Source organism: Branchiostoma belcheri, unplaced genomic scaffold (assembly GCF_001625305.1).
Source record: "Branchiostoma belcheri isolate BF01 breed outbred unplaced genomic scaffold, Haploidv18h27 scaffold196, whole genome shotgun sequence".
Taxonomy (NCBI): domain Eukaryota; kingdom Metazoa; phylum Chordata; class Leptocardii; order Amphioxiformes; family Branchiostomatidae; genus Branchiostoma; species Branchiostoma belcheri.
The window spans coordinates 105,121-129,169 of record NW_017803446.1 but is presented as its reverse complement, the minus strand read 5'-3'; the positions used below and the strand labels follow the sequence as shown (position 1 = coordinate 129,169).

Sequence of the window (24,049 nt, the reverse complement as noted above, 5' to 3'; positions counted from 1 at the left end):
CCACGATCTCATACCTTCGCCAAATGATGTTAACCCTTGTGGTTGACAAATTATACAATTTTAATCATTGATTTTGTAAATAAGAGCCCCATTTGCATGGATTATATCAGTTGATCATATTCTCCACCCAATAACAGCCTTATCTTAACAAAAATGCTATTATAGCACTTCCTCATATATTATGCAAATTAGGCCATTATTTGAATAAATTATGTTTGTTGATGTTCACCTTCACTTAACTTCCAAATGTGGCAAGTATGAAATTCCCAGCAGTTACAACTATGAAATTATAAAAATTTGCCATTTATTATGCAAATTAGGTTCTCATTTACATAATCTATATCCTCAGATGTTTTTTTCTCGTTCTCACAAGTGATGTCATAGTTCTATTATCGAACAAAGCAGATTTATAGAATTTCCTCATTAATTATGCAAATTAGCTCCTGATTTGCATAACTGTCATCTGATCATGTCAAGCATCACTTCAACTACCTACATACCAAAAATCACGACAATCCGTCAACCGGTTCTTGAATTATCCTCCTTTGAAAAATTTTCAACAAATGCTCCTGCAGTTCCAGAACAAGCCGCTAGGGGACCCAAACTCATGTCACGTCTTCCCTATCCCAAGAGCTATCTGCCATCCAAAATTCGTGACCCTAGCATGTCTAGATCACGAGATATCAAAACCGGAAGTTCTGCTGCAGTACCTAGGAAAGCCGCCAGGGGGCCCAAAATCTAATCATTTCTAGGTCTCATGAAGACCTACCCACCTACCAAGTTTCATTCCAATCCATCCACTGCTTCTCGAGTTATCTTGCTAAACCACACACACACACACAAACACACCCACACACAGACAAACGCTACTGAAAACATAACCTTCTTGGCGAAGGTAATAATAAAGTGTTGGAGGGAAGGGAAAATGACTGACCTCTGACCTGATTTGAGTTTGTTGACCAATCACAACCCTGGATCAGCCACACTCTCGCGATGTCTCGTGAGACTGAGGATCTCAAATCAATCGACGGTGTTTACGTCTTTTCCAGTGCTAATTTTTCGTCTTTGTGGTAGGATTTACCTATCTTTAGTCATATACATGGTGTAAACTAGCTATTTCGGTATATACTCGTTACTTCATGATCCGGTATTTTGGACCTGTACCGAAACGATTTTTACGGTATTGGACCGGTACAGTGTACCGGTCCGCAGCCCTAGTCTGACATACTTAGCCGTGGCGACTCTTGATTCGGGCTTACATTGCATTACCCTCAGCAAGAGTCATGGAAAGATCCATTGGCAAAACTGCACATTTCCCGTTGGCTGTCCGACGCTCCGTTTTGGCCCCGGTTTTTTCCTGTCCCGAGCTTCCCTACAGTATAAAACCACAAATTATTGGCCGGGTTGCCGATGTTCAAATCAACCTAAATATTCCACAGCGCGACCTAAAAGTACTAAACTCTCCTAGTTTACAAACCGGGCGGCCACTGTTCCAACACTTCAGACTTCTTTGGACATGTCACTTCTCCAAACATGTAGTCACCACACTCTGCTACCCAAACACTTACTTCATCAAGTGTAGTTTTTCAGTCACATTAGACTTTAGAATGATCTCTTGCTGTCTTAGCCGGTCAATGCACTAAGTGTACTCCCCAGGGGATGTCTTTTTGGTAGACATTGATGCTTCGAAACATCAGTATACCAGTGCAATTGACTCGGCAGGAGAGCAAGAGATCATTCTAAAGTCTAATGTGACTGAAAAGCTACACTTGATGAAGTAAGTATTTGGGAAGTATGCAACAGTCTGACACTTAGTTTGATATTTTTGTCTTTATTTCTTTACAGACAAAAGGTCGAGCTCCTGCTCGGAGGCGCACATGTGGCAAACGGATTCGTCATACAAGACCCTTATGGTAAGAAGACTTGTGTTCGTAAAAAGTCCATCTCATGGCATTACGTCATGTGGTTGATTTTTAAAGACATAATGTGTTTTCATTGAGATAGATTACCTGCAAAGTTTATTTCCACGTACAATAAGTTAACTTGAATCTTCAATTGAACTTCGGACACAACTGACAACGAGGCCGCGGTGGAGGTATGCCTGACAGATCATACCACCGTGACCACGGCCGAGGCCCAAAACTTCAGTTGAAGGAGGAGTTTGTCTCCACCTGGAGCCGAGAGGGTACAGGCAGAAAACCCCTCAAGGACTGCATGGTAAGTTAGGCCACACCAAGTAAATTTTATGGATGACGTCCGCGCGCGCATTGATTTTGAACGGTTCCTAGAAAAAACAAGTAATTCCGCTTCCTGTAACTATGACCAAAGAGTCACGACAGTGCCGCAATTTTATGCTTTGTTTCTGCAGGCCTGCAAAAAATGTGATGAAAGAAACAGGACAGGACGACAACTGTTGTTCCACCTGATTTATTGCTGTTTTGATGATGAATAAAAGACTTCTTGCTTGTTAATCTGTGTCACCTCATTCAATTTGTGTCCTAACATTTGTCGTCTCTTAGTATATTTCTAATCTAGGCATCTTGTTTTTTAGCGCCCTTCTTGTTTTTTTTTTTCGCCCTCTCGCATTAGATATAGGGTCTCCAAAGGACGTCATCCATAAAATTTACTTGGTGTGGCCTTATCTCTGTTCACATCGGTAGCGCTATCATATGACAAAAATGACCATACTCTGACAAAGCAGTTCCATTGGTAACCAGGGAATTTTGGGGGGCTTGTTTCCACGTTACAAATGCTAATATTTACTAACTTAAAAAGACTACAATATGATAGGGCTGGATGAAAAGTGGCATGAAAATTGTTTTTAATTCTCAGAGATTTTAGGTTAGAAAGACATTATGTATTTACCTAATTTGCACGACGCATACAAATGTACTAGAATTGGTAAAAGAAATTGGCATATTTTTGTTTTATCTGGTAAAGTAAACACTGACTCATACCAATTGCAAGGGCATAGTGTCATTGTTCCTACCTAGTTGCTGTTGTTAAATTGTTACCCAGCCAGTGTAGTTGTATTGAGTCAAAGCTAATGTTTATAGGCTCATAAGGTCGTCACGTGGGCAAAGGAAGACATCCGCGTGAAGGAGAGCAGGCGCAGGAGGCCGAAGCAGAGCGCGCATCCAGCTGCAGGGCGCGGCCAGAAGAAAACTCAACGGGCCACAGCGCTGGACAAGCCGGCATCGCAGCCACCGGCGAAGAGGCAGACCACCCAGTACCCACCCAGACCCCTTCAGGTCAAAGACTTAGTAGCTGTCGCATTCAAAGAGTCTTTGTACCTAGGATATGTGACTAAGGTAGTGGAAGGCGGAAACGCAAAAGTCTCCTTCCTGGACTATGTGTCGGGTGGGTTGTACATGTACAAACGATTCAGTAGTCCACGGATCGAAACTGTAGATAAGAGATTTGTTTTGGAGGTAAACTTCCCTGTCGACAAGTTGAGAGGAGACAAGATTCGCCTTGTTGACAGGGAAGCCCTGGTCAAGCACTACTCTAAGTATGTAAGGGAGTATGGGCTGTAATTATGCTGATTATTTTTTACAAAATATTTATACTCAAACAAACAACAAAAGTTCAGCTATGCTGGGGAGCTTTCGAGACGTACTCTGTCTCTTCATCAACCCGATTCAGATCTCGTCTTAGAGTTCTCCTGTCACGTGACTTGATGGGATAATTTATTTTTGTAGTAATTTAAATTTTATTTACTTATTTATTGTGTTCCCGTCCCCCCCCCCCCTCAACTGAACCTCTGGGAAGAGCGGCTAAGGCCGACAGGGCATTTCCAGTATGAATAAAGGTTATTGATTGATTGATAATCACGTGACAAGAGACAGTCATATACAGGTTTTAGGTAGTGACGCCCCCTGTCCCTGTTTAAGGTACTGTGTTGTCGGCGGATCTGGATTGCCTCCCGGACACCCCTTGCAAACCAATCGGAATCTTGATCCAGTACTTTCTGTATGCTGATTATTTGTTTTCAAGGAAGTCAGACTAGGATTTCTATGAGTCTGTGACTACAGATACAAGCGAAATTTTCTTTTAAAAACAGTGTTTATCCCAGTAAAAGCCAGTGGATCCACCAAACAAACCTGTAGGATAATGATTATGGACAGGAGGTTGTTTGTTTGTTTGTTTATCATCCACACACAGCTAGATATAGCTGTCTTTAGCGCCGAACATCCAAACAGGAAAAAACGCTAACCTGTCCCTGGTGCTGAACGGCATCCACATATACACAGGAAAACACACCTAGCCTTTCTTTAGCGCTGAACAACGTCCACACACAGGAAAACACACCTGTAACAAACACACATGTCCTTGTTGCTGAGTACAGGTTAATGTCCCTGTCCTTGGTGCTGAACGCCATCCACACACAGGAAAACACACATGCCCTGTCCTTGGTGCTGAACGCCATCCATACACAGGAAAACACACATGCCCTGTCCTTGGTGCTGAACGCCATCCATACACAGGAAAACACACATGCCCTGTCCTTGGTGCTGAACGCCATCCCGCATACACAGGAAAGTACACCTACCCTGTCCTTGGTGCTGAGCGCTATTCTCTTACTCTAAATGAAACACAATCATTCGCCACAAAATGAAATTTTTGTGCCCATTGGAGGCAAATTTGATTAACATAAAAGGACAAAAACGAGGATAAAAGAGCAATACAGTATAGCATTAGTCACAAAACAATCTTTTTGGAAATAGACGAAAATTGATGCACGCGAAGATGTCATCCATATAATAATGTCAGTATGGCATAAACACCATGAAAGTGGGATTTACCGATGAGGGTTAGTCTGGTTTAGGCGGTAGACAAATCTCATAGTTATCATAGTAAATCCCACTTTATTTTATACACATACCGCAATGTTACCAATATCGCTTCACAAATCGCACCCCGTACAGAAATCGTCAGCAGATATACAAATGCATATGGCAGGGACAAAATCGTGTAACGCTAGTAGCTTAAGTAACACCTGGAGCTCAAAACTACACCCAAATCCAGGATTTACCATAAAGCAACAATTTTCATCTGCCCAAACAATATTTGGCGATATAAACCAGGAAGTCTGGTAATCTTAGCCTAAACCATCAAATACCGAGAGCGAATTCCTTGCAGTAACGAAGTCCAATAAAAACAACTATACCCTTAAAGATGCTAGGATTTGAAAAGCAGGAATTTGACACTGACTGAGTATTAATTGTTTGAGACTGGCAGGTGTCCTCAGAACGACCGCCATGCGTGCTAACAACTGATCCTTGCCTATCTTTCCATGATGGAGAGAAATTTTACAGTTTCCTATGTTTGCATTTATATGTCTCTTTCGGACATATAATGTGTTTCGACGAGTACGTTATTAAAGGGGTAATGACCCACCCCGAGGTGAATATGGTGTGATAAAGCCTTGTCAGTTGCTATAACCACCTCATAAGCCCACCTCGTTCGCTGCGCTCACTCGGTCGCTTTATTCGGTGGTTAACTGACAAGGCTTTATCACACCATATTCACCTCGGGGTGGGTCATTACCCCTTTAATAACGTACTCGTCGAAACACATTATATGTCCGAAAGAGACATATAAATGCAAACATATGTTGTCGTAGACTGAGGAAACAGGAATCAATTTGATCTCCATATCAATGAGCATGAAAGGTTTGTCGAATCAGTACCGAACCACTTTGATCAGCAGGGATTTGACTTTTAACCAGACAGCCACTCATCATCAACTTTCCCTGACCGTCTGAGACAGATATATTGGGGAGATATATTTTACGACCGTGGGATCTTCAACAACCTGTGTGTCATCCCGAAGGCTATTTTTCCGAGACAAGACTGCTAAGTATCTGTCGACATGGCAAGTTGTTAAATCACTGCCAAAATCCTTTTGATATTTGATGGAACTAATTACCTGAAAATTTCAGGCGCCTTCCATCAAACAGTCGCACTGACTGTCTATTGTTTCAGACTGACAGATGCCCAGGGAACCTTTGGGCGTGCGTGAGAACTTTGAAACTATGATCTTGTTCAGACGGAGAGGGTATGAAATATGCAATAACGTACTAGTTGAAACAACTTGTCTGCTCGAAAAAGACTTATGAATGCAAACATGTGTTGTTGTAGGCTGAGGAAACATGGAACACTTTGATCTTTATATCAATGACCAGGAAATGTTTGTTGAATCCATGCCGAAACCCCTTTGATCCGAAGAGATTTGACTTTTTGAACCTGAAACCCACCCGTCATCAAGATGTACTGACTGTCTATTGTCTTGAGATGGCAGACAGCTTGGGGATTTATGTTAGGACCGTGGGAGCTTCAACCACCTATGTGTCGTGACGAAGGCTATTTCAAGACCGTGGGAGAGCCACGTACCTGTCTCTGCCATCCCGGAGGGCATTAACGCGATCGCAAAGAGCGACGTCATCTTTGACCAATGGGAGTTTGCTACGCTTTGCCACTCCCATTCAAAAAAGGGCGTTTTTGTACGCAATACAGAACTGTGCATAAAAAGTGGCCAGAGCAACTCGCCCTTCATTGGGCGGAACAGTTCTGTACCAAGACAGGACCGTGCGGTGTCTGTTCATTGTCACAGGTAAGGATTTTTTCAGAGTTAAAACTTTTAAGGCATGTCTATTTCTTGTTAGATATTTATACCCCAAATTCCCGATTTCTATATTTTTCGACGACTAGGAATAAGATCAAAAATCGTGTTTTAGGAATTTTTAATTTCTGATTTTAAGTCTATATTGGTGAAAAAATTGCACTTTTTTACCTTTTCGCACTAAATTACCCATAATTCAAAATTTAGGCGATTTTTCAAAAATCCCTAAAACACGATTTTCGGGACAACCGTTACGGTCATTTTGAGCCGTGAAATGGGTATGTTTGACTCTCCATGCTTGCAGGTTTAACGAGTTTTGCAAACATGTCATGTCGACCAAAAGTCTGCATTGTGTTATTCATACTGGCGTAAAGAATCATTACAGTATTCAAGGTCACCCAAGGATACAACAGTAGCTTCGCTACATGTTACATGTCCACAGAAAATGATAGCGGACATGTACTGTCCAGGAAACTGTATCTATAGAAAAGTGTTGTTTTTTTTATCTGTTACAAGGCACGAAGGCAGAAAGGCTTGTTTTGCCGCTTTATTGTAAATGACCGCAGGTGACCCCGAAATGGAACGCGGGTTCGATTCGAATTGCCCAGATCGAACACAGTTCGGGTTCTGTGAAATGTGGGAACTTTGCAGCCTAGATTTTACCACCGTGTTGCAGCCTAGATTTTACCACCAGCGAGCGCCCTAGGCGCGAGGCGAGCGCCGAAGGCGCGAGGTTCCTAGAGGCCCGGGGGCATGCTCCCCGGGGAAATTTTGAAAAATGAACCTTCAAAAATGGCATTCCCTGCGTTTTTGAGAGGATTTCAGAGAAATAATCAGAGATAACTTTCTATTCAATGACATTGTTTTAAGTAGGCAGTTTTTATACAATTCCAGGCCCGCCGATGGTACGAATCAGTCCATCGAAAGAGAAATCTTGGACTTTTAGCCTTCTTCCGAACCCCCTGGCTACGGGCATGGTTAGAGTGCCGCCAGGGTGTGGATCGAATGTTGGCCGTTATCCGGGCGGGCTACGGGCAACCGCTTTACGCGCGCTTTTCTGGTTCGATCTTAGTTGTAATAGACTACACGAAAGGCCATGTACTTTGTACTGCACTCATATACCTAGTACGTACCTCTTCAGTGGCCGCTCTGCCAACAATTCGCGGTATTTTTCATGGTTACTTGTATCTGTATAAGTCCAATAACCAACTTTAATCCACACTTTAAACAGAGATGGACGAGAAAATGTGGACATCTGTCGAGATGTCAAGTTCTTAAATCACTGCCAAAACTCCTTTGATCTGTGATGATCAGGAAGTGACCTGAAGATTTCAGGCCAGTCACATAAAGTTGCACTGTCTATTGTCTGAGCCTGACAGATGCCTGGGGGATCGGTCGCGTGTGCGTGGGAACTTTACCAACTGAAGATAAACTGAATTGGACAAATCTGCACTCCTATGATGACCAAATATTCCCCTTTGGGGCCATTGTCTTTTTTTCAATCCACCTCAGTGTCTTGTAAAGACTAACAGGGGACTCTTTCTCTCACCCAGGGAAACATGGCAAGTGTGTGTTGAGACTTCTTACTTAAATAGCACAAAAAGCACAAAAGCACAAAAAGTTGACAAAGTATAACGCTATATATAGAATAATACACGGGGTATTCCGTATCGCCCGAGGTACCAGCCCGACCGGGCGTCGGATCGCACTAAGGCCGGAGGCAGATCCGATCCGCGGGAGGGCTGGGCCCGAAGATGATGCGGAATACCCCGTGTTGTATTTTATTTGTAATACCCACCAAAGAAAACACGCCTTTTGATGCGAAATGAGCGAAAATTTGGCACCCCTAAACGTCCGAATTTCGTATTCGAATTTTCGAAAGCGGTGCACGCGGTATAATAGGGCGAAACGCGTTCGAATCGGTCGTTCTATGGAACATTTGGAAGCCCGGGCCGTACCGTTAAGTACGACCAAAGCTCGCTGAAGCCGCGAAAGGTAAGGCCCGACTGGAGCAAAACCAACTTTGTGGAAGTCGGCCCGGATTTGGGGAAATTTTGTGGGAAGGCCCGTCCCGAGCCGCGGAGATTAGCGACCTTCGTCTGATTTTGAAATCGTTAGCATGCCCGTAGCCAGGATTTTGAATGGGGGAGGGGGTTCTTCCCACTGCTTGCAATTGAGGGACCAGCGAGCGCCCTAGGCGCGAGGCGAGCGCCGAAGTCGCGACGTTCCTAGGGAGAGCCCGGGAGCATGCTCCCCGGGGAAATTTTGAAAAATGAACCTTCAGAAATGGCATTTCCTGCTTTTTTGAGAGGATTTCAGAGAAAAAAATCAGAGATAACTTTTTGTTCAAAGTAGGCAGTTTTTATACAATTCCAGGCCCGCCGATGGTACGAATCAGTCCATCTAAAGGGAAATCTTGGACTTTTGGATAAAAAGTGGACCAAAAAGTGGACTTTTAGCCTTGTGTGTGGGGGGGGGGGGTTCTTCCGAACCCCCCTGGCTACGGGCATGGTTAGAGTGCCGCCAGGATGTGGATCGAATGTTGGCCGCTACCCGGGCGGGCTACGGGCAACTGCTTTACGCGCGCTTTTCTGGTTCGATCTTAGTTGTAATAGACCACACGAAAGTCCCTGTACTTTGTACTGCACTCATATACCTAGTACGTACCTCCTCAGTGGCCGCTCTGCCAACAATTCGCGGTATTTTTCATGGTTACTCGTATCTGTATAAGTCCAATACCCAACTTAAATCCATACTCTAAACAGAGATGGACGACAAAATGTGGACATCTGTCGAGATCAAGTTCTTAAATCACTGCCAAAACTCCTTTGATCTGTGATGATCAGGAAGTGACCTGAAGATTTCAGGCCAGTCACATAAAGTTGCACCGTCTATTGTCTGAGCCTGACAGATGCCTGGGGGATCGGTTGCGTGTGCGTGGGAACTTTACCAAGATAAACTGAATTGGACAAATCTGAACTCCTATGATGACCAAATATTCCCCTTTTGGGCCATTGTCTTTTTTCAATCCACCTCAGTCTCTTGTAAAGACTAACAGGGGACTCTTTCTCTCACCCAGGGAAACATGGCAAGTGTATGTTAAGACTTCTTACTTGTTAAATAGCACAAAAAGTTGACAAAGTATAACGCTATATATAGAATACTACACGGGGTATTCCGTATCGCCCGAGGTATCAGCCCGACCGGGCGTGGGATCGCACTAAGGCCGGAGGCAGATCCGCGGGAGGGCTGGGCCCGAAGATGATGCGGAATACCCCGTGTCGTATTTTATTTGTCATACCCACCCAAGGAAACACGCCTTTCAATGCAAAATGAGCGAAAATTTGGTGTCCCTAAACGTCCGAATTTTGTATTTGAATTTTCGAAAGCGGTGCGTTCGAATCAGTCGTTCTGTGGAAAATTTGGAATTAAAGTGATATTATGTAGGATTTTCGCGCCAAAACTGAAATTACAAATAATTGAAATTTTCTCATCCAGATTGTCATTTTCGATTACTTATTAGCGTCGCTATTTCGCTATTTTCGGCAACTCAGCGCAGCGCGAGAATAAGTTGCGCAAGGCCATACGTATTTATTTGTGACCCCAAAAATAGAATGTAAACAAACAACGGTTTTCGTTCGGAAATCTTCGGCAACTTCCGGCGCGTGTCCGGGTTCCATGGTTCGAACGCTTTCGAACGCTGGAGTTCGAAGCCGATTGACTTCAAATTTGCCAATTTTTGAAGGGTCAGTACCTAATCTAAAATCCTCTTTTTGTATATACTTGAAAGTTATCATGTCACTTATCATATTGCATGTGGTAGCCACATTCATACAGTTTCTCATACCAAGGAACGAAGTTTATGACATTATTATACGCTGAATGTATCAAAATGTTGCGGAAACTCAGAATGGTGTGTGTCGGTAGCTACAACTGGGCTAAAATTTCGTCACCGCAACGTGTGCACCGTCGCGGTTTTCTTTGGGGCAAACCCGTTTGTCCTAAAACTAACCAGGGGACTTTGGTATCGATGTAAAGGTGAAGATGTGGGCTATCACACTGTGATATTAGCTAATGGGATCCAGTTGGCCAGTAAAAAAAAGATAAGCACAGATAAACTGACCAAAAATGCTAATGTTTGGAAGGCCATAACGATCGCTGTCATTTTGTAATGCACGAAATATCTACATTGTTGTACTAGGCAAATCCTGTAGATATGAAAAAGTATAAACGTTACGTATGTCTAAGGTGTTTTTGTTGCACCATTGACAGTTGTAAAATCGTGACCCGGCAAATGCCGTATTTTAGAGAATAACGTGTTCTACGGTGACCTGCGGTTCGGCTGGATTCGGGAATGCTCGGACGCGGTCGGATGTAAACAAACATGGCCCCGATCAGTGCTAGCGCCGAGAAGTGTGCAGTTTTCCAACACGTTTTTGCGGCGTAACGACGTTGATATTTTAATCCCTAAATGTCATTATGAACCCAGGTAGGCTTACAGAGCAAGAAAATGTTTAAAATAAAGATGTTTAAAATAGTTAAAATTCTACATAATATCGCTTTAAGTACGGGCCGTACCGTAAAGTACGACCAAAGCTCGCTGAAGCCGCAAAAGGTAAGGCCCGACTTGTGGAAGTCGGCCCGGATTTGGGGAAATATTGTAGGAAGGTCTGTCCCGAGCCGCGGAGATTTAGCGAGCTTCGTCTGATTTTGAAATCGTTAGCATGCCCGTATCCGGGCGGGCTACGGGCAACCGCTTTACGCGCGCTTTTCTGGTTCGATCTTAGTTGTAATAGACCACACGGAAGTCCCTGTACTTTGTACTGCACTCATATATACCTAGTACGTACCTCCTCAGTGGCCGCTCTGCGAACAATTCGCGGTATTTTTCATGGTTACTCGTATCTGTATAAGTCCAATAACCAACTTAAATCCATACTCTAAACAGAGATGGACGACAACATGTTGACATCTGTCGAGATGTCAAGTTCTTAAATCACTGCCAAAACTCCTTTGATCTGTGATGATCAGGAAGTGACCTGAAGATTTCAGGCCAGCCACATAAAGTTGCACCGTCTATTGTCTGAGCCTGACAGATGCCTGGGGGAGGGGGATCGGTTGCGTGTGCACGTGCGAGGGAACTTTACCAAAATAAGCTGAATTGGACAAATCTGAACTCCTATGATGACCAAATATTCCCCTTCTGGGCCATTGTCTTTTTTTCAATCCGCCTCAGTGTCTTGGAAAGACTAACAGGGAAACATGCCACTCCCATTCAAAAAGGGGCGTTTTTGTACGCCATACAGAACTGTATATAAAAAGTGGCCAGAGCAACTCGCCCGTCATTGGGCGAAACGGCTCTGTACCAAGACAGGACCGTGCGGTGGCTAATGTGCATTGTCACAGGTAGGAACTTTTCAGACTTAAAACGTTTAAGGCATGGCTATTTCTTGATAGATATTTCAGGAAGTTGTCATTTGTCGCTGTGAATATGAGTATCGAGTTACCTATTAGAAATCTTAATGTAGTTTCGTGCACAAAAAGTTGATAAAGTATAACGCTATATATAGAATACTACACGGGGTATTCCGTATCGCCCGAGGTACCAGCCCGACCGGGCGTCGGATCGCCCGAAGGCCGGAGGGAGATCCGATCCGCGGGAGGGCTGGGGCCGAGGATGATGCGGAATACCCCGTGTTGTATTTTATTTGTAATACCCACCCAAGGAAACACGCCTTTCAATGCGAAATGAGCGAAAATTTGGTGTCCCTAAACGTCCGAATTTTGTATTCGAATTTTCGATAGCGGTGCACGCGGTATAATAGAGCGAAACGCATTCGAATCAGTCGTTCTATGGAACATTTGGAAGCCCGGGCCGTACCCTAAAGTACGACCAACGCTCGCTGAAGCCGCGAAAGGTAAGGCGCGACTGGAGCAAAACCAACTTTGTGGAAGTCGGCCCGGATTTGGGGAAATATTGTAGGAAGGCCTGTCCCGAGCCGCGGAGATTTAGCGAACCTTCGTCTGATTCTGAAATCGTTAGCATGCCCGTAGCCAGGATTTTGAATGGGGAGGGGGGAAGTTCTTCCCACTGCTTGAGGGGACCAGCGAGCACCGTAGGCGCGAGGCGAGCGCCGAAGGCGCGAGGTTCCTAGGGGGAGCCCGGGGGCATGCTCCCCGGGGAAATTTTGAAAAATGAACCTTCAGAAATGGCATATCTCGACAGATGTCCACATGTTGTCGTCCATCTCTGTTTAGAGTATGGATTTAAGTTGGTTATTGGACTTATACAGATACAAGTAACCATGAAAATACCGCGAATTGTTGGCAGAGCGGGCACTTAGGAGGTACGTACTAGGTATACGAGTGCAGTACAAAGTACATAGACTTTCGTGTGGTCTATTACAACTAAGACCTAACCAGAAAAGCGCGCGTAAAGCGGTTGCCCGTAGCCCGCCCGGATAGCGGCCAACATTCGGTCCACATCCTGGCGGCACTCTAACCATGCCCGTGGCCAGGGTGGTTCGGAAGACCCCCCCCCCCACACACACACACACAATATGCAAGGCTAAATGTCCACTTTTTGGTCCACTTTTTATCCAAAAGTTCAAGATTTCTCTTTAGATGGACTGATTCGTACCATTGGCGGGTCTGAAATTGTATAAAAAACTGCCTACTTTGAATAAAAAGTTATCTACTTTTTCTCTGAAATCCTCTGAAAAACGCAGGAAGTCAAGTTCTTAAATCACTGCCAAAACTCCTTTGATCTGTGATGATCAGGAAGTGACCTGAAGATTTCAGGCCAGCCACATAAAGTTGCACCGACTGTCTATTGTCTGAGCCTGACAGATGCCCATGGGGGATCGGTTGCGTGTGCGTGGGAACTTTACCAAAATAAGCTGGATTGGACAAATCTGCGCTCCTAAGATGACCAAATATTCCCCTTTCAATCCACCTCAGTGTCTTGTAAAGACTAGCAGGGAAACATAGCAAGTGTATGTTAAGACTTCTTACTTGTTAAATAGCACATTTAGATTAAGAGACCTAAACTCTGTGATCGAATTCTGCCAATCATTCCAGGTGAACGCTTGGTTTCCGATGATGACGTTCCAGGCCATGTACCGAGGGGTGCTCCTCATACTGGCTGTGGGAGGAACTGCAAGTAATTATCGCACACATTTACTACTTTATACAGTCATTTACTTGAATACCGCCTGCATGGCCAATTTTGATACTGTCTTTGCAGCCCCCAAAAGATCTGCTTGGAGATTATATAAAGCAGACCTTAAGCCCTTGTGTATCGACATAATGGAGATTTAATTACCAGAAATACACGCTCTTGATTAGCTGAGGAAGCATGACTCTGTTAGTCAATTGCTAGATGCTTCTTTCATGCCTCACATCAATAGATACGAAAAGATACGAAAAGACAGCTTTTCAGAACATCTGTTATGGAATCATTGACTGTGAAATCTCCGTGTCCTCAGATGTTGCCTGAGGGGTGCGTTATATACCACAGCAGTGGGGAACCACAAAGGATCATTGTTCTTGATAGGCTTAACGATGGATATATTGAGTACACAAGGGTACACAAGGGCAGTAGCACCTCCTTTCTCTCAATGCAACAACTTGAACAAGGGGGATAAAAAACCTTGGACTGTTTGTCTACACCAATTTGATTTCTTGGTTTTCGTTAGGCTTTTTGGCACAGGTACTTGAGTGTTAGGACTAAGGTCTAAGTTAAGATGTTTAAGTCTTAACTTAGACCTTACTTTTACAAAATTTAATTTTAAAAATTTTAGAAACTTTCCTTGTTTGATTGTCTTTCATCTACCATTTCAGTCCTCCAGTCGTCTGCTGCTCCTGAGAAAAGGGATCTGTCAGTTGCAGGGAAGGCTGAATCCTTCATGGAACGACTGGAAGGTAGAATTTCAATATTTCGGCCATATATTTATAAAATCTGATTGACTGTTCAGTCCATCTTTTCAAGGACATTACATACATGCCTGTGATATATATTTATCTTTGTAAACAGTACAACTCACATACTAGATTTTATACAACATCTGACCTGACTGAAAATAGGTTCAACTTGATATGATGGACAAGTGCGGCTTTTGATGATGATTTAATAAGAAGGAAGTTTTTGTTGAAATTGATCTTGCAGAATTGATCGATGGTCAAGTTGGTGGGGATAAAGACAATACCATGGATATGATGGAACAGGTAAATTTATGTGGCATAGGGTGTGGGTTGTTACAATATAGCGGGGTGTGCAGTCTATAATCAATTATGGTGACTTGTACAGCTCTCATCGGGGCTGCAGAAGTTCCCTGTCATCTGGTTCGACAAGGGCTCCCTGTAGGAAAATAAGGTGAAAATAAGGCCTACTCCTCGGGGAGACAGGGTGCTGGTTCATGAATGTAGATTACTAGTTCTTATACTATTCTCATTCTTTTGTCCACAAGAACGGCGTCGGGACCGAAGAATTCGGTGGCGAATCCTGGCTTCCCCAAACACGACAAGCTGGTGAGTTACAACTTGCTGTATTTTACCAATGTTCACCAAAACTGAAATCCTTATGCTGAAATCCTTATACCACTACTTTGCAGGCGAGGCCCTTTAGAAAATCTGAGAAAGCTGGTCTTGGGAAGATGGTTGTCCTGGTTGAATTTGAGCCCTCTAGAGTAGCCTCCTTCGCAGCCTTGTTGGGCGTCGGCGTTATTTTTTTCTGTGAGCGACGCGAGTAATATGCCGCCGCGAGGGACGATTTGTTTACTTTACTTTACTTAGGCCCTTCGCCCCTGCCAGGGCATAGGCCACCGATGATGTTCTTCCACTGCACACGTCTCAGGTCCTGCCAGCTGGTGCTGATACTCCTCATCTCCTCTTCCGTGTCCCTTCTCCAGCTGTTCTTAGCTCCACCCTTCTTCCTCTTTCCCTGTGGATTCCAGGTCAGGGCCTGCTGAGTGATACTAGTGTTGGCCTTCCTCAGCGTGTGTCCTATCCAGGACCATTTCCTCTTTAAAATCTGTTCCCTGATGGGTTTCTGACCCGCTCTGTCCCACAGCTCCTGGTTGCTGACTCTGTCCCACCACCTGATCTTAAAGATTCTTCTGAGACAGGCGTTGATGAAGATCTGTAACCTGTGCTGTGTGGCTCTTGTTGTTCTCCATGTTTCTGATCCACAGAGGAGGACTGATTTGACGTTGGAGTTGTAGATGCGAAGTTTAGTGGCTCTGCGAATCCCTCTAGAGGCCCAGACCTTCCTTAGCATGATGAACGCTGCCCTTGCCTTCCCTATCCTTGCTGTTACATCTCTATCCGTACCCCCTTGCCGGTCGACCACACTACCCAAGTACACAGAGGCTTCCGTCTCCTTCACCTCTTCCCCTCCAATGATGACTGGTGTACTATTTGTGGTGTTGATCTTCATGAGTTCTGTTTTCTTTTTACTGATTTTAAGTCCTGTGCTGACAGATACTGTGTCCAGGCAGGTTGTTTTATCCTGCATCTGCATGTGATTATGTGAGAGAAGTGCCAGATCATCTGCGAAGTCTAAATCCTCTAGCTGTGTCCAGAGTGACCACTGGATCCCAGTTCTCCTTCCTGTAGTTGATGTCTTCATGATCCAGTCAATCACCAACAGGAAAAGAAGTGGCGAGAGCAGACAGCCCTGGCGTACTCCAGTCTTCACTTCAAAACTCTCCGTTAACTGTCCCGCATGTGCTACCTTACAACTCGTGTGTCTGTATGTGTTCTGGATTAGAGATATGAACTTCTCTGGTATCCCATAGTGTCGTAGCAGCTTCCACAAGGTGTCCCTATCTATGCTATCAAAAGCTTTTTCGCAGTCTATGAAATTAATGTATAGTGGAGAGTTCCATTCCAGAGACTGTTCTATTATGATGCGTAGCGTGGCGATCTGGTCGGCACAGGATCTACTCTTACGGAACCCTGCCTGTTCATCTCTAAGCTTGACATCTACAGCATCTCTCATTCGTTCTAAAAGAATTCTGTTGGAGACTTTCCCCGCTGTTGATAAAAGCATGATCCCCCTATAGTTACTGCAGCTGCTCAGATCCCCTTTCTTTGGAAGCTTAACCAGTATGCCCTCTCTCCACTCTGATGGAACTTGCTCCTCCTCCCAGATCTTACCAAACAGACTGTGTTGCATGTTGACCGAGCTTGTTCATGATGTCTGCCTTGAGTGCTTCTGCAGGTATATCGTCTGGTCCGGCTGATTTCCCATTGCTGAGTGACATTATGGCCTTCTTTTTCTCTATCTTGGAAGGTTTTCCTGTGTTGATGGGTAACTCTGCATCTGCAGGTGGGATGTCTGGAGGTGTATCTGGAGCTGGCCGGTTTAGTAGTTCGCTGAAATGCTCCGCCCATCGTTTCATCTTCTCCTCCGTTGTTGTGAGTAGGTTACCCTCCTTATCCCTTACCGGCTTGTTCACCTGCTGGAATTTACCTGCCAGTTTTCTTGTTGTCATGTACAGGTCCTTCAGGTTTCCCTTCCCTGCTGCTTCTTCTTCTTGCCTAGCTAGCTCTTCAAAGTGGTCCCTTTTAATACTTCTTTTCACTTCCTTATCGGCAGCCGTGTATGATTTCTGTGCCTTAACCTTCTCTGATCTTGTTCGGCTTTCATTCAGAGCAGCTTTCTTCTGTTTCCTATAGCTAGCTTCCAACTTCTGTAGGGTGGTGAAGGAGAGAAGGATTCGCGGATTCGTTGGAGCGCAAAACCTTCTCTCTGCGGCAAAAACTCCCTCGGCAGCAAATCGTCCCTCGCGGCGGCATATTACTCGCGTTGCTCACAGACAAAAATAACGCCGACGCCCAACAAGACTGCGAAGGAGGCTACCTCTAGAGGCTGTCCTTCTGTACTGTTGCAGAACTTATGGTTTTCTTTTATCCTGTACATCCTGGGGTTTTGATTTTTGTTCAGTTAGCTTTTCAAGGAACTTTTATTATTTGTAGAAGGAACCTCGGAAGAACGTCGAGTTTGTGAACACCAAACACATCAGTTGTCCTGTATCAATTAACTATGTGACAGAAGGCCAACAAAGCCAATTCCGAGATAGCAGATGTCACCCATTTATCTACAATGCTTTCTGATAGTAAGTTTGTCAGTAGTCACAAACACACACACACAGACAAGCTTCTATGACAAAGCTGAACCACTTGATCTTTATTTTCCCCTCAGGCTGCTCCGGTGGATACCGGATGCGTAACGGTGTCTGCTACAAGGCCTTCAACACACGAAAGAACTTTCACGATGCGTCTTCGACATGTGTGGCTGATGGAGGGACCCTCGCTATGCCGAAGGATGCCGGTACCAATGCCTTCCTCCTCTCCCTGAAAAACGCTGTGCACAGGGCTGGCTGGTTCTGGTTCGGCTTGGTGGATCATCACCAGGAGGGACGCTGGGAGTGGATAGATGGGACACCCCTAGGCTTCAGGGCATGGGGCCCAGGAGAACCCAACAACGCAGGCGGCGAGGACTGCGCCGAGTACTTCCCTACAGCATGGAACGATGCGCCGTGTTCTAGGACTGACAGAAAATTCATCTGCCAGAAAATCCCCACAGGTGTGCTATATTTAGGTTAATTGGTCCTTGTCAGCCTTGACAGTCATAATATTCAAAGATGTCGTATAAAACATTCTTATTCACTGATTCCTTTTTATACCAAAATGGCCTTAGCCTACAGATGGTATTAAGAACAAGTGCAGTTCAACTGATTTCCCTATTTGTTCTGAAATAGGTTGTCCAGGTGGTTATATTTATCATCAACCCAGTCGCCAGTGTTACAAGGCCTTCAACGAGAAGAGAACATACAGCGGTGCTGTTGCGAGGTGTTCTGCAGACAGGGGAACCCTTGCCATGCCCCGCGACACCGCCACCAACAAGTTCCTCATCTACCTGAAGAATGCCGTCGACATCAACGGTTTGTTCCGTTTCGGACTGACTGACAACCACCGGGAGGGAGGCTGGAAGTGGGCCAATAACATTCCTCTGGGCCCCTTCAAGGCATGGGGTCCAGGAGAACCCAACAACTATGCAAACGAGGACTGTGCCGAGTACAACGCTGGGATTGTCGCGGCCCCATACTCATCCATTAAGAACATGTGGAATGATTTCGAGTGTTCAAATGCCAACAGGAAGTTCATCTGTCAAGTCTCGCCAGGTTAGTATCGATGCAATTGCATTAATACTTTTGTCCAGTATGACATCTTGAAGGATCATTGCAATTGTGTAACTTGAGTGTGAAATTTGCAATAAAATTATCACACATTATTATCTTGTGGAGGAAATCTTCCTAGTTCCTCTGTCTAAAATTAAGATGACTTCTGTTCATCTAGCCCTTATGTGTATCTTGTTACATAATTCTGACTTCTGACTCCATGAAAAAAAGAGGCATTGGTTTTGCCTGGTTTGTATTTGTGCCTGTCGATCTGTCTGTGTTTCTGAATAGTAGTTTTAGTTAGCAACAAGAAGGCCTGGCTGGATTTCTGATATTTGGTATGTGGGTAGATCTTAGGAAGGTGAATGTCCTGGTTGAATTTGAGCCCCCTATCGGCTGTCCTTCTGCAGATGTACTGTAGCAGAACTTCCAGTTTTCTTTTATCCTGGATATTCTGGGGTTTTGATGACAGTTAGCATTTCATGTTAGGAACTTTCATTATTTGTAGGATGATGGACAATATATCCGAATCCAATATCGCTATACATGTAATATTGTTTACAAATTGTACGATCAAAGTTGTCCGGCATTTGGGGCGCACGTTACAAAGCGCCCCCTCCCACTTGAGTGCTCCACTGCGGGAGATTGCGGAACGTCCTGCGGGATATTGCGGGACGTCTCGGGGAATATCACTGTGTACCTTAGACAGTGAATAGTCGTATATGATGCATTACACTTTACAGAATGAAGTTTTGGTACTAGGCTGAACGTCAAGTATTTTGTATCACACTTGACACGAATTAAGAAACATAAGTTGAAACATTTTATTTTTGACATGGTAGTTATGCCAAAGAATCATTGGCCGTAATATAGGGGTCTTGTATCCTTATTATTGAGTTGCCAACTGACATTTGTTTTATATACAGCCAACATCGTATATTGCTGTTCTTACTTTCAGTTCATTCTGCGGTCACCGTGGTAGAAGTCAATACTATGTGTTGGAATCCGCACCTCACCTCACCTAACCATTGCACTCCCCTTCCGGAACCGTGCCTGAATTCCTACTGACCCTAGCTCTAACCCATTCAGGTGTACATTATGTACACTTGAATGGGTTAGAGTTAACATGTAGAACTACACAAATGTACATAGGCACGGTTCTGGATACGATAGGGTTAGTAAGCATCATTGACCATGGATCTTCCTAATGTTACAGGACCACCCGTGGTACAAGTTACATGTCCGGCGGGCTATCGACCTTTCCAGCAAAACTGCTTCAAGGCCTTCCCCCAAACCAAACCTGACTACACCTGGGCCATGAAGGCCTGCCAGGCAGAAGGCGGTAGGCTGGCCATGCCGAAAGACGCCGCCACTAACGCGTTCCTGGTCCAGCTGAAGAATGCGGTACGAAACGACGCCGCTTTCTACATCGGACTGAGTGATCAAAACGCCGAAGGACAATGGCGCTTTGCTGACGGAACTGCATTAGGTACTTCCAATAATCAGTTGTTTTGCTGGTCTCTCATGTCATCATTCTAGCGACAGCTCTGCAGGGTTTAACAGTAAAACCTTACCAGGATCACATGCTAAGGATACTTATCAATAATAAAGATCACCGTCAGCTTTTATGTCAAAATGTAAACGATGTGATGGGACCGTACTCTATGTCCTATTAAGACACCACCAACATGAAGGAGATTGCATGAGAAGATATTTCACTTACTTCTCTTAACACTTCCCGTTCTTTCCACAGGTTCCTACAACAACTGGAACCCCGGGGAACCAAATAATGTAAGGAATGAGGACTGCGCCACTTTGCTGCCAGGATATGGAGGCAAGTGGAACGACTTGTCTTGCTCCAGCAATCTACGGTACATCTGCCAAGTTTCACCAATCAGGCCTGGTAAGTTTCTCCAACTTGTTTGCTTCTCGGTGTGGTTTATCGTGTCCTAAACCGTGCCTACATATTTTTATGGCCATTCAAAAGATCAATCTATCACTAAAACACTGCAGTAGAGTTATAACACGGAACAAAGTATAAAACTGCATGCTCTTTGAAGACGTTGACTTGCTTTTCTTCTTAAAAGGCCGATACTTCACGACGTTCTTTGATCTGAAATGATTGATATTGTAACCCAACCCATTACAAAAATGAAAGGCCAGACACAGCATTTTAGGAACTGACATGTTTTGGAATAGTGCATGCAGTCATCAATGTTTATGAAAGCTGATCAATTATTATTGTTCTCATATTTAATTTCATTTCGACATGAATGTTTCCAACAACACAGTATAAAAATGCTTCAAATATTCTATAGAGGTTTCAGATCTTTGAACTTTCTTTATTTTGTAGGAGGAACCTCGGGGCTACGTCGAGTCTGTGAACACCAAACACTGACCATCAGTTGTCCTGCTGGACGACAGATCAACATCGTGTCTGCCCTGTACGGCCGGACCTCCCGTGGCTTTTGCCCCAGCAGCCAAATCCGCACCACCAGCTGCCGAAGCCCCAACAGCCAGGTTTGGGTCAGGGGAAGCTGCCAGGGAAGGTCCAGCTGCTCTGTGAGGGCCTCCAACAGCGTGTTTGGGGATCCTTGTTATGGCACCTTCAAGTACCTGGAAGTGAGCTATACTTGCATCGGTAAGTGCCAACGTAAATCAAATGTATAATAGAAAGCAAACAAAGCCAAGATAGCAGACGTCATCCATTTACCCACACTGCTTTCTGATAGTAAGTTGATCAGTAGCCAGAAACATATACACGTATGCACACACACACACACACACATACACACAGACAAGCTTCTGTGACAAATATACTGACCATCATGAAAGCAGTGACACACCACTTTGAAATCAGTCTGATAATCTATTATTGATTAATGTTCTAGCATGTTCTGGAAAGAGGGAGATGCCTGACCCAGGGGAGCCTGATTCATGGCCAGAGGAGCCTGGGATAGGAGAGGCTGACCCACAGGAGCCTGAGATAGGAGAGCCTGGCTCACAGGAGCCTGAGATAGGAGAGCCTGGCTCACAGGAGCCTGAGATAGGAGAGCCTGGCTCACAGGAGCCTGAGATAGGAAAGCCTAGCTCACAGGAGCCTGAGATAGAAGAGCCTGGCTCACAGGAGCCTGAGATAGGAGAGCATGGCCCACAAGAGCCTGAGATAGGAGGGGCAAACGAAGTCCGAGAGGAGGACATGTTGGAGAAGGCTCTGGAGATGCTGGAGAATGAAGTCCGCGCTGAAGAAGACAACTTGGAGGTAAGATTAATCCTTCTATAGGAAATTAGGAATCTGTTATACTGTGAATTTCACAGAAGAAGAGCTCCTCTCTTTAGTATACAAATGTTTAAATTCCACGAGAAAGGAGCATCAGAAAACCAAGGGCATTATTGAAAAACAAGTAATATGTAACAATTAGGTGTAACAATGAAATGTACAGACACACACACACACACAAACACACACATGGCCAGAGTCACACAGATACACGTACGTGTGCACAGTAAGACACACATGCAGTCACAATGACTCACATGCACAGTCACACACAGCACAATCACAACTAACACACACACACACACACACACACACACAGACATACAGTCACAATGACTCACATGCACAGTCACACACAGCACAATCACAACTAACACACACACACACACAGACATACAGTCACAATGACTCACATGCACAGTCACACACAGCACAATCACAAACATGCACACACACTGAGTCAGACACATACACAAATCCATCAATTGTAAATGTAGGAAGATCTGTTACAATTTTGAGAAGGTGTTGACAACAAAGTTAGACTGTATGACTGTTTTCTTGCCCCTTGCAGTACGGCCTGGAAGAGTGACACCTACAGTACATGACCTTCTGCTGTTCCAGCTCAACAGACGTGAACTGTGCAGCATGGATGATGTCTAGCCTCTACCAGGCTTCGGGAGGCGTCTGGAAAGTAGAAATCGATCGGCCAAATGGAAAGTAGAGACATGCCAAGGGAGTTGGTCTGCTCTAGAGTACAATTTGCCACTTTTGAGCGTTCCAGAGCGACAAGCTGTACTCTAGAGTGGACCAACTCCCCTAGCATGTTATCGCTCTATTTGGTCAATTTCTACTCTTTCCAGCCGCCTCTTGAAGCCTGGGAGAGGCTAGATGATGTCATCTCCAAGCAGATATTGGGAGGAACAGTCATAACTTTTCCTGACTGACCCGGGACAGTCAGGAGACGTTACAATCTTCCTTCCAACATCTGCTTGAGTTTTAAGATTTTTTTTTTCATAGATACTAGTAATTTTGAGCTACAACCAAATATCTATCCTAGCACAATCTACAACATCTACTCAGACTCAAAATACTGCCACTAACCATAACTGTGCCACCAAATTAAGAAAAGAATGAATTTGAAGAGATCTCCAGCAGCATTAGTAATTTCTGAGCTATGTACACTTCAAATATCTAAGGTGTTAAAGACTTCTTGAAAAGGCCTCAGTATGCATTGTAAGTTGATGAAGACAAGAATCCTGGTCCCTTGTCAGGACAGGCTAAGAGCCATGTAGAAGAACATGTCACCACTGGCCACAAATGAAATCATGGAAATTCTTAACAGTGCACATCCGTTCCCTGGTGATGTTTTGTATCCTTTTACAGATTTGTAACTATTTCAGACACTCTCTACCAGTCAAGAAAAATAACCTCGGCAAGACAAGTCTCTTCTTGGGGCTTTATGTCCAGATGACACTCATTCTTAGTGCATTTTGTCTCAAATTGCAAACTTCTGTTATTAGAACGATGAGAATTAGTAAAAAAAAAGCATACAGCAGAAATTTCAAAAGTAATCCATTACATATTGGACAGCAACTGGGAAAAATCAATGGCTTGTTCCTTTGTTAAATTTGTATCATTTGAGACCACATGGTGATACATATGAGTCAGAGTACATGTGTATACTATGTTTGTAGTGTTTCTGCCCATTTTATAAACATATACTTGGACTTCATATGAAAGCCCATTATATCTACTTTATTTTCAGTGGTATATAGACAAATATACAACTGTTAGACTGAGTGCTTTTGTAGAAGCCGAATACTTTAGTCATACGCTACTATTCAGTGCTAACTTAGGTAATATCAGAATCATTACTAATTCCTTGAGCCTGTTGTAGTTCTAAGCAAATGTAACTTGTAGTTTTTCAGTACTTTAACCCTCAAACACCCGAACTTTTTTG

General features: G+C 44.3%; 1 protein-coding gene across 1 annotated transcript; it reads left to right on the top strand.

Annotated features, from left to right (window-relative positions):
* The first annotated feature begins 2,097 nt into the window (after positions 1 to 2,097).
* Positions 2,098 to 22,687, top strand: LOC109468216. Its single transcript, XM_019766471.1, has 11 exons — positions 2,098 to 2,217; positions 3,066 to 3,311; positions 13,705 to 13,786; positions 14,467 to 14,547; positions 17,831 to 18,214; positions 18,390 to 18,812; positions 20,044 to 20,298; positions 20,563 to 20,712; positions 21,163 to 21,450; positions 21,701 to 22,071; positions 22,661 to 22,687. The coding sequence occupies exons 1-11, from the start codon at positions 2,098 to 2,100 to the stop codon at positions 22,676 to 22,678; spliced, it is 2,418 nt and encodes an 805-aa protein (XP_019622030.1). The 3' UTR covers positions 22,679 to 22,687.
* Positions 22,688 to 24,049: the final 1,362 nt, after the last annotated feature.

Coding starts and splice junctions, on each gene's coding strand:
- LOC109468216 (XM_019766471.1), top strand. CDS start 2,098: ATGCCTGACAGATCATACCACCGTGACCACGGCCGAGGCCCAAAACTT. Junction 2,218..3,065: donor AACCCCTCAAGGACTGCATG/GTAAGTTAGGCC, acceptor TAGGCTCATAAG/GTCGTCACGTGGGCAAAGGA. Junction 20,713..21,162: donor AGTTTCACCAATCAGGCCTG/GTAAGTTTCTCC, acceptor TTTATTTTGTAG/GAGGAACCTCGGGGCTACGT.